This window comes from Hypanus sabinus (assembly GCF_030144855.1).
Source record: "Hypanus sabinus isolate sHypSab1 chromosome 24 unlocalized genomic scaffold, sHypSab1.hap1 SUPER_24_unloc_3, whole genome shotgun sequence".
NCBI lineage: Eukaryota > Metazoa > Chordata > Chondrichthyes > Myliobatiformes > Dasyatidae > Hypanus > Hypanus sabinus.
Genome location: NW_026778944.1, coordinates 1,508,026 through 1,523,050, shown reverse-complemented (window position 1 = coordinate 1,523,050; position 15,025 = coordinate 1,508,026). Strand labels below are relative to the sequence as shown.

At 54.3% G+C, this 15,025-nt stretch overlaps 1 protein-coding gene across 6 annotated transcripts in view; it reads right to left on the bottom strand.

The window, feature by feature from the left end:
* Nucleotides 1–15,025, bottom strand: part of LOC132385502 (protein kinase C alpha type-like) — a 425,476-nt gene that overhangs the window by 20,500 nt on the left and 389,951 nt on the right. Inside the window, exons 8-14 of one of the 6 annotated variants that reach the window (XM_059957616.1) lie at nt 13,684–13,780; nt 13,512–13,571; nt 12,908–12,973; nt 11,570–11,635; nt 11,058–11,117; nt 2,825–2,884; nt 1,567–1,632 (exon numbers count right to left, since the gene is read on the bottom strand). In XM_059957616.1, coding sequence (XP_059813599.1) covers nt 1,567–1,632; nt 2,825–2,884; nt 11,058–11,117; nt 11,570–11,635; nt 12,908–12,973; nt 13,512–13,571; nt 13,684–13,780 — 475 coding nt within the window. Of the gene's footprint in view, nt 1–1,566; nt 1,633–2,824; nt 2,885–11,057; nt 11,118–11,569; nt 11,636–12,907; nt 12,974–13,511; nt 13,572–13,678; nt 13,781–15,025 lie in introns of all 6 variants that reach the window. The other 5 variants (XM_059957618.1, XM_059957617.1, XM_059957619.1 and 2 more) reach the window with 5 other exon arrangements.

Here is a 15,025-nt window from a genome sequence, read left to right as displayed (position 1 = left end):
AGCCTTCTTGCAGTTACTCACTTCAGTGGTGGGCAAACTATTGGAGAAGATTCTTAGACACAGGACTTACAAGCACTTGGAGAAAATGGCTGATTAGGGATAGTCAACATGGCATTGTGAAGGGCAGGTTGTGCCTAATGAGTATGAGTAAATTCCTTGAGTATGTGATGTGTATGAGTATGAGGATGTGATGGTGGACTTTGATGAAGGTCGTGCAGCGGATGTGGTGTGTATGGATTTTAGTAAGACATTTGGTAAGGTTCCTCATGGTGGGCTCATTGAGATCCAAGGATTTCTGTCTGGGTGGATTCAGAATGGCTTTGTCCATTGTAGGCAGAAGGTCACTGTAGATGGAGCTTACTCTGCGTGGAGATCGGTGACCAGTGATGTTCCATAGGGATCTGTTCTGGGACCCCTACTCTTTGTGATTATTTGATGAATGACTGGTTGAGGAAATGGAAGGGTGGGTTGTAAGTTTGCAGATGACATGAAGGTTGGTGGAGCTGTGGATAGTGTAGAAGGTTGTTGTGGACTACAATGGGACATTGACAGGATGCAGAGCTGGGCTGAGGAGCGGCTGATAGAGTTCAACCTGAAGTGATTCACTTTGGAAGGTCAAACCTGAAGGCAGAATACATGGCAGTGTGAAGGATCTTGGGGTCCTCATGTGTAGAACCCTGAAAATTGCAGTGGAAGATGATGGGGCGGTAAAAAAGCATTTGGTGTGTTGGCCTTCATCAGTCAGGGGCTGAGTTCAAGAGCCAGGAGATGATGTTGCAGCTCGACAAAACTCTGGCTGGAAAACACTTGGAGTATTGTGCTTAGTTCTGGTCACTGCCTTACAGGGAGGATGTGGGAGATTTAGAGAGAATGCAGAGGAGATTTACAAGGATACTGTCCAGATTAGAGAGCATGTCTAATGAGGAAAATTTGAGTGAGCTGGGTTTTTCTGTCTGGGGTGAAGGAGGAGGAGAGGTGGCTTGACAGACATGCACAAGATGATAAGAGGCAGAGACAGAGTGGACAGCCAGAGACTTTTCCCAGAGCGGAAATGGCTAATATGAAGGGGCATAATTTTAAGGTGATTGGAAGAAATATGGGGGGATATCAGAGATAGGTTTTATACACAGAGAATGATGGGTGGATAGTTAGAGGAGGGACAGGGAGGGGCAGGAAGAGGGTAGAGAAGAGAGTTACGGGGAGGGAGAGAGAAGTGGAGGGAGAGGGAAGTGAGAGAGGGGAGAGATGGGGAGAGACTGGGGAAGTGAGGGGCCAGATGAGAGGATTTGAGGGAGAGGAAGGGGAGAGGGTAGGAATATTGAAATGGTAGAGAGAGGAGGCAGAGATGGGTGAAGAGGCATTCAGGCTGCCTTAGTACACCAGCACACCCGAGCAAAAGCCCACCCAGATTCCACCCTGCCCGTTGCTGGGCTGAAGGAGGAAAGCGGAGCAGAGAAATTCCACACACAGCATCGGAAATTGGGTTTGAACCAAGACACCACATCACTACTTACTGTGATACCCAGTAACCATCTCCTCAGACAGAGAGTGAGACTCTGTACTTACCGGTGAGAACAATGCACACTGGTTTGGGACTGATGGACCTTGATATTGAGGACGGGGGGATATGGGCTGAAAAATGATGGAAACATAAGTTTGAAAATGAGCAACACACAAAATGCTGGTAGAACACAGCAGGCGAGGCAACATCTACAGGGAGAAGCACTGTCGACGTTTCGGGCCGAGACCCTTCGTCAGGAGCAGAAAATTTGAAAATGAGAGTGGTTTCATTGTGAAATTCACCCGGTGATCACTCGTGTGTAGTGGGACAGAGACTGGGGAGATGGGGGGGGTGGGGGTCCCACCTTCAGGTGAGTGTGAGAGAAAGTGCTTGGTACTGAGGGGGTTGGGAAGAGAAAGGGGAGGCAGGGGAGGGAGAGGCAGATGGAGGAGGAGAGGGGAATGGGGAGACGGGAGAGTGGGACAGGGAGGGAGGAGGGGGACGAGAGGAGGGAAGGGGAGGTCAATGTTGGAGGGGTATGGGGAGAGTGTGATGGGGACAGGGGTGGAGGAGGTGGAAGGGGCTCCCTCCACACCGTCCCATCACACCCTCCCGGTGTCAGACACAGAGTGAAGCTCCCTCCACACCGTCCCATCACACCCTCCCGGTGTCAGACACAGAGTGAAGCTCCCTCCACACCGTCCCATCACACACTCCCGGGGTCAGACACAGAGTGAATCTCCCTCCACACCGTCCCATCACACACTCCCGGGGTCAGACACAGAGTGAATCTCCCTCCACACCGTCCCATCACACACTCCCGGGGTCAGACACAGAGTGAATCTCCCTCCACACCGTCCCATCACACACTCCCGGTGTCAGACACAGAGTGAAGCTCCCTCCACACCGTCCCATCACACCCTACCGGTGTCAGACACAGAGTGAAGCTCCCTCCACACTGTCCCATCACACACTCCCGGGGTCATTCACAGAATGAAGCTCCCTGCACACCGTCCCGTCACACACTCCCGGGGTCAGACACAGAGTGACACCCCCTCCACACTGTCCTATCACAAACGCCTGGGGTCAGACACAGAATGAAGCTCCCTCCACACCGTCCCATCACACACTCCCGGGGTCAGACACAGAGTGAAGCTCCCTCCACACCGTCCCATCACACACTCCTGGGGTCAGACACAGAGTGAATCTCCCTCCACACCGTCCCATCACACACTCCCGGGGTCAGACACAGAGTGAATCTCCCTCCACACCGTCCCATCACACACTCCCGGGGTCAGACAGAGAGTGAGACTCTGTACTTACCGGTGACCACAATCCCCTCAGGTTCGGGACTGATGGATCCTGATGACGGGGGGATATGGGCTGAAAAATTATGTAAACATAAGTTTGAAAATGAGAGTGGTTTCATTGTGAAATTCACCCGGTGATCACCCGTGTGCAGTGAGACAGAGACTGGGGAGAGTGGGTGCTCCCACCTTCGGGTGAGAGTGAGAGAAAGTGTAGGGTAGTGAAGGGATTTGGGGAAGGAGAGCGGGGATATGAGAGGGAGTGAGAGGTGGTGGGCGAGGGTGGTGGGAGAGGGATGGAGAAGGGGATGGAGAAGGGAATGGAGGGAGAGAGAGAACAACAGAGAGAGTGTTGATTGACAGACTGCATAATCTCCCTCCACACCGTCCATCACACACTCCCGGGGTCAGACACAGAATGAAACTCCCTCCACACCATCCCATCACACACTCCCGGGGTCAGACACAGAGTGAATCTCCCTCCACACCATCCCATCACACACTCCCAGGGTCAGACACAGAGTGAATCTCCCTCCACACCGTCCCATCACACACTCCCGGGGTCAGACACAGAATGAAACTCCCTCCACACCATCCCATCACACACTCCCGGGGTCAGACACAGAGTGAATCTCCCTCCACACCATCCCATCACACACTCCCGGGGTCAGACAGAGAGTGAATCTCACTCCACACCGTCCATCACACTCTCCCGGGGTCAGACACAGAATGAAACTCCCTCCACACCATCCCATCACACACACCCGGGGTCAGACACAGAGTGAAGCTCCCTCCACACCGTCCCGTCACACACTCCCGGGGTCAGACAGAGAGTGAAACCCCCTCCACATCGTCCCATCACACACTCCCTGGGTCATTCACAGAGTGAAGCTCCCTCCACACTGTCCCATCACACACTCCCTGGGTCAGACACAGAGTGAAGCTCCCTCCACACCGTCCCATCACACACTCCCGAGGTCAGACACAGAGTGAAACTCCCTCCACACCGTCCCGTCACACACTCCTGGGGTCAGACAGAGAGTGAAGCTCCCTCCACATCGTCCCATCACACACTCCCTGGGTCATTCACAGAGTGAAGCTCCCTCCACACCGTCCCATCACGCACTCCCGGGGTCAGACACAGAGTGGAGCTGTTCTGATTGCGCTGGGAGAAATCGGGGAAAAACTACTTTATGAAGGTCTTGAATTACTTGGAAATTGGTTTGCAATGTCCCTTGAACATCTAAGTGAGCGGCTGGTTTAGAGTGGAAGCTTCGTTTGGAGTTTTTCTGCCAGTTTGGATGGGGTTCGTTGACGGCTTCGAACTGCGTAGCTCCCTGCTGTGGCCGGGGGCAACTCGCCGGGAAGCAGGTTCGCTCCAAAAACCGGAGGCAAACGCCGTTGTTTGTCCCCACTGACATCGGGGCAACCTCCTTCCATCTCTATCGTCGGGATTCTCGTTCGGTGTTGGAGCCGAACCGTCGTTTGAGACGTCTCGACCTCTCACGGCCTGGAAGTTTCTACAGGACTCACGGAGCCTTTCCTGGCGTTGGAATCTCTGGCATTGGGCCAGCAAGGTACTGTCGAGTACAAACTTTTCCCGCCAGTTACTCAACTCACTCCGAGACTTTATAACCAGCACCACCGTATCATTCTCGGTTCGGACACACAAGTAACATGCCGGACCAGTCTGCAGGGAGTCGCAGGCCTGCGGGGAGTTATGCAACGGCGGCTGCCTCTCCGGCCTCGGACAACACCCTGTTTCGGACGGTGAAAGTTGAACGCGGGGTGCAATGTATTTTGCGAACTGGAACTATGCTGGAAAAGTGCGCGGAGGCTATGGAGGACTTGTTGGGGAGAGATGGTGTTTTAGCCGCTGAGAAAGAGTTCGGGAAAGCAGTGTTTTACCTGAGGAATGATGAGTTGGTGCATCGGGCCCTCAGTAGAGGGAACACGGTGGAGAACATCTTTTTACAGATGGAGCTAGTGACAGCTCCCACACAACGCATCGTCCTCGGTCACGTAAAGCCTTTCATCCCCAACGAGGACCTGCTTCCCGCATTGGCCCGCTTGGGGCAAGTACGGTCAGAAATAACTGCCATCAGGCACAAATTCAGGAGGCGCACCCTTCGGACCGTAATCTCTTTCCGGCGACAGGTATTCATGAAACTGGAAAAGGAGGATGAAGTTGAGGGCCGGTTTACTGTCCGGCACGAGGGGGTAGATTATCAGGTGTATTGGAGCTCTGAGCGCCCACGGTGCCATGCGTGCGGGGAGAGGGACTGTCCTAGCACCCGAAAACCCAGGGAGTCCACTTCAGGAACTTGTGCTCCAGCTACCTCTGCCCCTGATCCCATCCCTGCACCTACATCTGTGCCGACCCCTGCTCCTGCCCCTGACCCTGTCTCTAACCCTGCCCCTATTCCTACGTCTGCTCCTACCCTTGTGGTTCAGGCGGGTGATCCTGGGGCTACGTGTGGGGAGGTTCAGGCGAGGGACGGGGTGGAGTCCGGGCGGGGCAAGAAAGCGAGGAAGAAGTCGAAACACGTGAAGAAGTCGGCCCCCGAGACCGCAGAGCTCACGCCCATTTGCCCTGAAGTGGAGCGGGAGGCTCGGGGAAGCGCACGGTCGGACGGGGTGATGGAAGCGGAGAGTAACGCTCCATCGGTGAATTCCGCACCTGTATGCTCCTCCGGCTTGAAGAGGAGATGGGATTGTTCCCCCAAGAGGGCAGAGGATGCAGATGAGGGGGAATCCCAGAAAGGGGTGGGGATCCGGGTGGGAGTTGTGTCTAACCCTGAATCCCCAGATGTAGACACCAGTCCTGGGGTGGGTGGTGTGGTTGTGCATGAAGCTAGTGCTGGGCCTGTTTGCACACCTAAAACAGACCTGGAGCCCTCCACCCAGGACTTAGCAGTCAGCGCCTTCCTGGAGGCAAATGTATTAAGTAGTACAGGTGGAGAGGAGACCAGGCTCTCTCACAGTCAGCATCCGGCTGCCAGTGAATCCATTGGGCCAGAGCTGCTGGGGTCCCCTTCATGCCTGTCTCCTGAGGGGGGGGGGGTGATGTAACCTGCATGCCGACCCCATCTACTCATGGCCTGCAGGGAGTCCCGTGGGATTTTCCCTCCATCGTCGCAACTGTGGGTAAGACTGCTGCGACGGTGGAGCAGGAAGGTATAGGGGAGGTACCCGCTGTGTAGTGTAGGTTACAGGGGCAGCCACCTTATACACCACCTGAGGAGGACGGTGGGGGATCTGTCTGCAGTGAGCGGGATTCATTTGACAGCGAGACAATGGACATCCTCACCCCTCCAGAGAAATCCCCATTGATACCTGTGGAGGAGATCAGAGAGTTTATTCACTCCTCCGTTGGTGCAAAGCATCGGCCTAAACTAGCCTCGCTTCGCTGGCCTAGCATGCCGAGGCTGGTGAAGTCCCTGAGGGTCATCCTCAGACGGAAGGGGAAGGGGAAGAGGAATGCTGTGTCAGGGAATGACAGGCGGCAGCTGAAATCCTTCCTGGATGACCTGGTGCGGGACATCAGGATGAAAAGCAGCCTCGCTCCTTCGGGAGATGGTGGGTCACAGGGTAGCGATGGTAGCAGTCGGGCCCGGAAAGCGAAGGATATTCTTGGTTTTCTTCGGGATAGTGCGGCTGAGGGCGCCATCGCTCTCAGTGGGAAGGGTACTGGTGCTGAGGCCTAGTGTGCTCCCGACATGAAGCTTACCATAGCTAGTCTCAATGTGAACGGTAGCAGGGGCTCTCTCCGCAGGTATGACAATCTCTCAGTCCTCAGGGACGGGAGATACGCGGTGAGTTTCCTGCAGGAAACCCATACCACCCCGGGGGACGAGTCCGCTTGGCTCCTGGAGTGGCAGGGCGGGGTCTACATGAGTCACCTTAGCTCCAACTCTAGTGGGGTGGCGATCCTGTTGGCCCCAACCTTCCGGCCAGAAATCATAGGTCCAAGATGTTGTGCCCGGCCATCTGCTCCACCTGGCTGTGCGCCTGGATGGAGTACCGCTGCATTTTATCAACGTGTACGCTCCGAGGCGCGGGGTGATGCAGACGCGCCTATTCTGTCAGCTGTCCACCTTGCTGAGTTCCATCGACCCAGGGAACTGCATCATCCTCGGGGGAGACTTCAACTGTACCCTCGAGGTGGAGGACCACTCGGGCCTCCAACGCGACCCAGCATCGGCGAAAAAGTTAAAGGAGATAGTCGGCTCCTTTGACTTGGTGGACAGCTGGCGGAATCTTCACCCCGACTCTAGCGCCTTCTCCAGAAGATCTAGAGAGGGGGGTTCCCGGATAGACCGCCTGTATATCTCTCGGGCTTATGTCTCCCGCGTGTCGGCGTCCTCCATGCGGCCGGTGTCGTGCTCGGATCATCACCTTGTGTGGATGGAATTTACTCCTCTGCGCCCTTGGGTGGGGTCTGGGTATTGGCACTTTAACAACCGTCTGCTGGAGGACAGCCGATTCCGGGATTCATTCCGAGCGTTCTGGGCCACCTGGAGAGATAGGCGGAGAGAGTTTAGCTCCCTGCGGCTGTGGTAGGATGTGGGCAAGGCCCACGTCCGGTTTTTATGTCGGGAGTACACTAGGGGTTGACAGAGGCGGGGCTCTGAGATTGAGCGGCTCAAGAGAGCGTTGCTTGACCTACAGTCCCGTCTTGGTCCGACCACTGGAGCCCAACAGCTACGGCAGGAATACCAGGAGAAGAAGGACACACTCAGGAATCTGCAGCTTCAGCAGTCCCGCATGTGAGGTCGCGGATCCAAATGCTGCAAGATTTGGACCGCGGCTCACCCTTCTTCTACTCGTTGGAGAAGTGGCAGGGAGTTCAAAAGCAGCTGGTGGAGCTACTGGCTGCTGATGGCTCCTCCATCACGGATCCTGACGAAATTATCAAAGAAGTCCGCACTTTCTATCGGTCCTTATTCTCACCGGATCCGTCAAATGCGGGGGCGTGCAGTGAGGTCTGGGGAGATTTGCCAAAGGTCAGCCCAGAGGACGCAATGCGTCTGGACGCCTCCCTGACTGGGGAGGAGCTGTCTGCTGCCCTTCGGCAACTCCGGAGGGGTAAGACCCTTGGCTTAGATGGTCTGAATGTGGAGTTCTAGCAGGCTTTTTGGGATGTCCTGGGGGTCGATTACAGCCTTGTTCTAGGGGAGAGCCTAGCCACTGGGGAATTGCCCCTCTCATGGCGGAGAGCTGTCGTGGTCCTGCTGCCCAAGAAGGGAGACCTTCGCCTGCTAAAGAACTGGCGCCCGGTCTCCCTCTTGTGCGCGGACTACAAGATCTTCGCCCGGGCAATGGCCAACCGTCTTGGTTCAGTACTGAGACAGGTGATTCATCCTGACCAATCTTACACAGTCCCGGGCCGCTCCATCCAGGACAATGTACACCTAGTACAGGACCTTATCCACTTGCACCAGGAGAATGGGTCCCCGGCAGCGTTCCTTTCTCTTGACCAGGAGAAGGCATTTGACCGGGTAGACCACAGTTTCCTGGTGGGCACTCTGCAGGCTTTTGGGCTCGGACCACACTTTGTGGCCCGAGTTCGGCTCCTCTACTCTGCCGCAGAGTGCCTTGTTAAGGTCAATGGATCACTGGCAGCGCCCATTCCCTTCAGGAGAGGAGTACGTCAGGGATGCCCCATGTCCGGTCAATTGTACGCGATCTGTGTCGAGCCATTCCTGAGCCTCCTACGGTGAAGGCTGACAGGTCTGGTTCTGCGTGAACCGGACATGGAGGTCGTCCTTTCGGCCTACGCCGATGATGTACTCCTCATGATGACAGATCCCAATGACCTGCGGAGGATGCGCGAGTGCCAAGAAGTTTTCTCGGCGGCATCCTCCGCTACGATCAACTGGATGAAATGTTCCGGACTCTTAGTGGGTCAGTGGCAGGTGAACTCCCTGCCGGAGGAGATGAGAGCTTTTGAGTGGAGCACTAGACGTTTCCTCTATCTGGGAGTCTACCTGAGTCCTTCTGGGGAGACCTGGCTGGCGAACTGGCAGGACCTAGAAATGAAAGTCATGGCCCGGCTGGGGCGCTGGTCAGGCCTTCTCAGGGTGCTTTCCAATCGAGGCAGGGTGGTGGTCATAAACCAGCTGGTGGCCTCCATGTTGTGGTATCGGATGGTCACTGCCCCGTTTGTTGCAAGACTGCAGAGGAAGTTAGTGCACTTCTGGGGTAACAGGAAACACTGGGTCTCTGCAGTGGTCTTGAGTCTCCCAGTGGGAGAGGGCGGACAGTCGTTGGTGTGCGTCCGAATGCGACTGGCGGCTCTCCGCCTCAGGACTCTGCAGAGATTCCTGTACGCCGAGCACCCTCCCAGGTGGCACGTGTTGGCGACTTTCTTCCTCCGGAGGGGCTGCTGTCTTCACGAAGACACGCGGCTACCACCGGCGGGCGTCAGCCGTACGGCTTTGTGGAGTCTGCCCGGCTTCTATCAGGACCTACTGAGAGTCTGGAACATGGTCTCCTCAGGCCGGGAATCCCCTCCTCAGTGGCTGTTGACCGAGCTGCTGGTCGGGCCCAGACCCCGCAATCTTCTCCGGGAGCCGTGTCCACACAACTTGAGCCGTCTCTCATCGATACCCACAGTCCCTTTCAGGGATGCAAGTAGGAGGTATCTGTATGGGCTGCTACTCCACATCCTCCACTTCCTTGCCCTTGTCCACCGTCCCGACACGCCATGGCGGTTGGTCCTTCCACCTGGAGTTGAGGAGGGTCCCCACTGGAAGTCCCTTTATGCCGGGGTTCTTCCCATGCACCTGGGGGATCTCGGCTGGAGGGTACTGCATAGAGCGGTGCCCTGCAATAAGTTTTTCAGTTTGTACACGGATCTCCCACCTGCATGCCACTTCTGCGGGCTGGAGGAAACCATGTACCACATGTACATGGAGTGTGTGAGGCTGCAGCCTCTTTTTGCGTATTTGCGTGGGCTGCTTCTCGCCTTCTGGCTGCATTTTAGTCCCACCCTGTTTATATATGGTCATCCAGTAAGGAAGGGGGCATGGAGGGATGAGGATGTCCTAGTCAACTTGCTCCTGGGGCTGGCGAAATCCGCCATCCGTGGGTCTTGGAAACGGGTGGCGGGAGGATCTCCCCGGGCAGACTGCCTGGCGATGTTTAGGGGGCATGTTCGTGCCCGGGTAACTATTGAAAAAGAACACACGCAGTCCACAGCGGCCTTGGAGGAGTTTCGAGACAGTTGGGCTCCGCGGGGTAATAATGCCATCGTGGATAGGGATGGGAACATTCTGGTGTAATGTCTATTGTCTAATTGTAGTGCAGTAATTGTGTTTGCCACTGTTTTGTATATATTGTATAGCACCGAAATTTGTAATAAAGGATTTTGTAATAATAAAAAAAAGGGGTCAGACACAGAGTGAATCACCCTCCACACCATCCCATCACACACTCCCGGGGTCAGACACAGAGTGAATCTCCCTCCACACCGTCCCGTCACACACTCCCGGGGTCAGACAGAGAGTGAAACTCCCTCCACATCGTCCCATCACACACTCCCTGGGTCATTCACAGAGTGAAGCTCACTGCACACCATCCCATCACACACTCCCGGGGTCAGACATAGTGAATCTCCCTCCACACCGTCCCATCACACACTCCTGGGGTCAGACACAGAGTGAATCTCCCTCCACACCATCCCATCACACACTCCCGGGGTCAGACACAGAGTGAATCTCTCTCCACACTGTCCCGTCACACACTCCCGGGGTCAGACATAGTGAATCTCCCTCCACACCGTCCCATCACACACTCCTGGGGTCAGACACAGAGTGAATCTCCCTCCACACCATCCCATCACACACTCCCGGGGTCAGACACAGAGTGAATCTCTCTCCACACTGTCCCGTCACACACTCCCGGGGTCAGACAGAGAGTGAAACCCCCTCCACATCGTCCCATCACACACTCCCTGGGTCATTCACAGAGTGAAGCTCACTGCACACCATCCCATCACACACTCCTGGGGTCAGACATAGTGAATCTCCCTCCACACCGTCCCATCACACACTCCTGGGGTCAGACACAGAGTGAAGCTCCCTCCACACCGTCCCATCACACACTCCCGGGGTCAGACACAGAGTGAATCTCCCTCCACACCGTCCCATCACACACTCCTGGGGTCAGACACAGAGTGAATCTCCCTCCACACCGTCCCATCACACACTCCCGGGGTCAGACAGAGAGTGAGACTCTGTACTTACCGGTGACAACAATCCCCTCAGGTTCGGGACTGATGGATCCTGATGACGGGGGGATATGGGCTGAAAAATTATGTAAACATAAGTTTGAAGATGAGAGTGGTTTCATTGTGAAATTCACCCGGTGATCACCCGTGTGCAGTGAGACAGAGACTGGGGAGAGTGGGTGTTCCCACCTTCGGGTGAGAGTGAGAGAAAGTGTAGGGTAGGGAAGGGATTTGGGGAAGGAGAGCGGGGATATAAGAGGGAGTGAGAAGTGGTGGGAGAGGGAGAGAGAGAGGGATGGAGAGGGGAATGGAGGGAGAGAGAGAACAACAGAGAGAGTGTTGATTGACAGACTGCATAATCTCCCTCCACACCATCCCATCACAAACTCCTGGGGTCAGACACAGAGTGAATCTCCCTCCACACCGTCCCATCACACACTCCCGGGGTCAGTCACAGAGTGAAACCCCCTCCACTCCATCCCATCACACACTCCCGGGGTCAGACAGAGAGTGAGACTCTGTACTTACCGGTGACAACAATCCCCTCTGGTTTGGGACTGACGGACCTTGATATTGAGGACGGGGGGATATGGGCTGAAAAATGATGTAAATATTAGTTTGAAAATGAGAGTGGTTTTTTTGTGAAATTCACCCAGTGATCACCCGTGTGCAGTGGGACAGAGACTGGGGACAGGGGAGTGTTCCCACCTTCAGGTGAGTGTGAGGTCAAGTGTTGGGTAGTGAGTGGATTTGGGGGAAGAGAAAGGGGAGGGAGAGTGAGGGGAAAGAGCAGACGGGCAAAAGGAATGGGAGGGAGACATGGAAAGAGGGTAACGGAGAGAGAGAGAAAAAAAGAAAGAAATTTATGATCTACACAACTCAGTCCACACTGTCCCATCACACACTCCCAGGGTCAGATAGAGTGAAGCTCCCTCCACACTGTCCCATCACACACTCCCGGGGTCAGACACAGAGTGAATCTCCCTCCCCACCATCCCATCACACACTCCCGGGGTCAGATAGAGTGAAGCTCCCTCCACACAGTCCCATCACACACTCCCGGGGTCAGACGCAGAGTGAATCTCCCTCCTCACCATCCCATCACACACTCCCGGGGTCAGATAGAGTGAAGTTCTCTCCACACCGTCCCATCACCCACATCTGGGGTCAGATAGAGTGAAGCTCCCTCCACACAGTCCCATCACACACTCCCGGGGTCAGACACAGAGTGAAGCTCCCTCCACACCGTCCCATCACACACTCCCGGGGTCAGACGCAGAGTGAATCTCCCTCCCCACCATCCCATCACACACTCCCGGGGTCAGATAGAGTGAAGTTCTCTCCACACCGTCCCATCACCCACATCTGGGGTCAGATAGAGTGAAGCTCCCTCCACACAGTCCCATCACACACTCCCGGGGTCAGACACAGAGTGAAGCTCCCTCCACACCGTCCCATCACACACTCCCGGGGTCAGACGCAGAGTGAATCCCCCTCCACACCATCTCATCACACACTCCCAGGGTCAGATACAGAGTGAAGCTCCCTCCACACCGTCCCATCACACACTCCCGGGGTCAGACCCAGAGTGAATCTTCCTCCACAGCGTCCCATCACGCACTCCCAGGGTCAGACACAGAGTGAAGCTCCCTCCACACCGTCCAATCACACACTCCTGGGGTCAGACACAGAGTGAATCACCCTCCACACCATTCCATCACACACTTCCGGGGTCAGACACAGTGTGAATCTCCCTCCACATCGTCCCAGCACACACTCCCGGGGTCAGACACAGAGTGAAACCCCCTCCACACCGTCCCATCACACACTCCCGGGGTCAGACAGAGAGTGAGACTCTGTACTTACCGGTGAGTAAAATCCCCTCTGGTCTGGGACTGACGGACCTTGATATTGAGGACGGGGGGATATGGGCTGAAAAATGATGTAAACGTAAGTTTGAAAATGAGAGTGTTTTGTTGTGAAATTCATCCGGTGATCACCCCTGTGCAGTGGGACAGAGAGTTTTTAGAGGTAAGTGATTAATAGAGGGGGTTGTGAGCAGTTTTGAGTGAATGAGAGCACAATATGAAGATATTGTGAGGGATTGAGAGTGAGTGTGTGGGAGAGATAGAGAGAGATTGTGACAAAAAGCAATATGGAGGTCTTTGTATTGCCATTGTGTGTGTGCGTGCTTTAGTGACTGTACATCTGAGAATGAACAGACTGTTTATTGGTCTGTGTGTGTGTGTGTGCGTGTGTGTGAGTGTGTGTGTGTGTGTGTGTGTGTGTGTGTGAGACTGTCTGCTGTGAGTGTGTGTGTACACTTGTGTCAGTAAGCACCCCATGTGTGTTTGTGCGTGTGTGTGAGTGTGTGTTTGTGTGTCTATACGTGTGTCTGTATGCACGGGCCCGTGTGTGTGCGTCTGTGTGTGTGTCTGTGTGCCTGTGTCATTTAGGGTACGTGATTTACCTGGGTCTGCGCACTGTCCTGTGTGTCCACACTTTGTTTTCGTGTCCTGCGGATCATCGTCTGTGGGGGGAAGTGACACACTGAGACAGACAGACAGTAAGTGGGAAATGACAGGGCGGGGACAGGAATTGTGACTGGGATCCTCCTGTGCAGCGGAGAGGGGGTGCGTTACCTGCAGCTTTTTACACAGCTCTGCCTGGTCCTCAGCCGAATCCGAAACCACAGGGACATTGAAATATTCTCCCTCTTCCTGGGTCAGCAGTTTGAACCTGGGGGTTGGAGAAAGTGGGGACAAGGGAAGGGGAGAGAGGGGAAGAGAGAGGGGGAGGGGGAGAGGGGTAAAGCAGGGGGTTGAGAGATTGGGAGAAAGGGGAGAGCAGGCAAGAGAGAGGGGGGATGAAGCATAGGAATGAGGGTGCGTGAGGGGGAGGACAGAGGGAAGGGGTGGGAATGATGTCTGATTAGATTGCCTTGTTGTTACATATTTGTACACGCACAATTGCCTGTTTTGTGCTACTTTGGCCCAAGTTTGTCACACGTTCGACCTTCGTCTGGGTGCTGCAGTTTCATCAGAGTTTCTGCCATGTTTGGTGAGCTTTCCTTCCGTTGATCATACTGTGACTAGATTTCGGCAGTGAGATGTTTGAGCTAAGTTTCATGTTTGGCCGTATTATGTCTATGTAAACTCATGTAAGTCCATGTTCTGTTCACATACGTGTTCTGTCCAGACACCAGGTTGTGTTTGCTCCACTTGAATGCAAGGTTGGGACATGTTCAGTAAACATTCAGGTTGTGTACGGTTCGCCTGTGCTGCATTTGAAGTTCAAGTTTGGGATGTGTTCAGTAAGAGTTCAGACCGTGTACAGTTTGTGTTTGGTGCAGTTGAAGGTCAGGTTTGTGATGTATTCGATAATAGTTCAGACCGTGTACAGTTTGCATTTGGTGCATTTGAAGGTCAGGTTTGGGATCTGTTCAGTAAGAGTACAGACCGTGTACAGTTTACGTTGGGTGCATTTGAAGTTAAAGTTTGGAATGTGTTCAGTAAGAGTGCAGACCGTATACAGTTTGCATTTGGTACATTTGAAGGTCATGGTTTGGGATGTGTATTCGGTAAGAGTTCAGACCGTGAACAGTTTGCGTTTGGTGCATTTGAAGGTCAGGTTTGGGATGTGTGTTCGGTAAGACTTCAGAACGTGTACAGTTTGCGTTGGGTGCATTTGAAGTTAAAGTCTGGGATGTGTTCAGTAAGAGTGCAGACCGTATACAGTTTGCATTTGGTACATTTGAAGGTCATGGTTTGGGATGTGTGTTCGGTAAGAGTTCAGACCGTGTACAGTTTGCGTTTGGTGCATTTGAAGGTCAGGTTTGGGATGTGTGTTCGGTAAGAGTTCAGAACGTGTACAGTTTGCGTTGGGTGCATTTGAAGTTAAAGTCTGGGATGTGTTCAGTAAGAGTGCAGACCGTATACAGTTTGCATTTGGTACATTTGAAGGTCATGGTTTGGGATGTGTGTT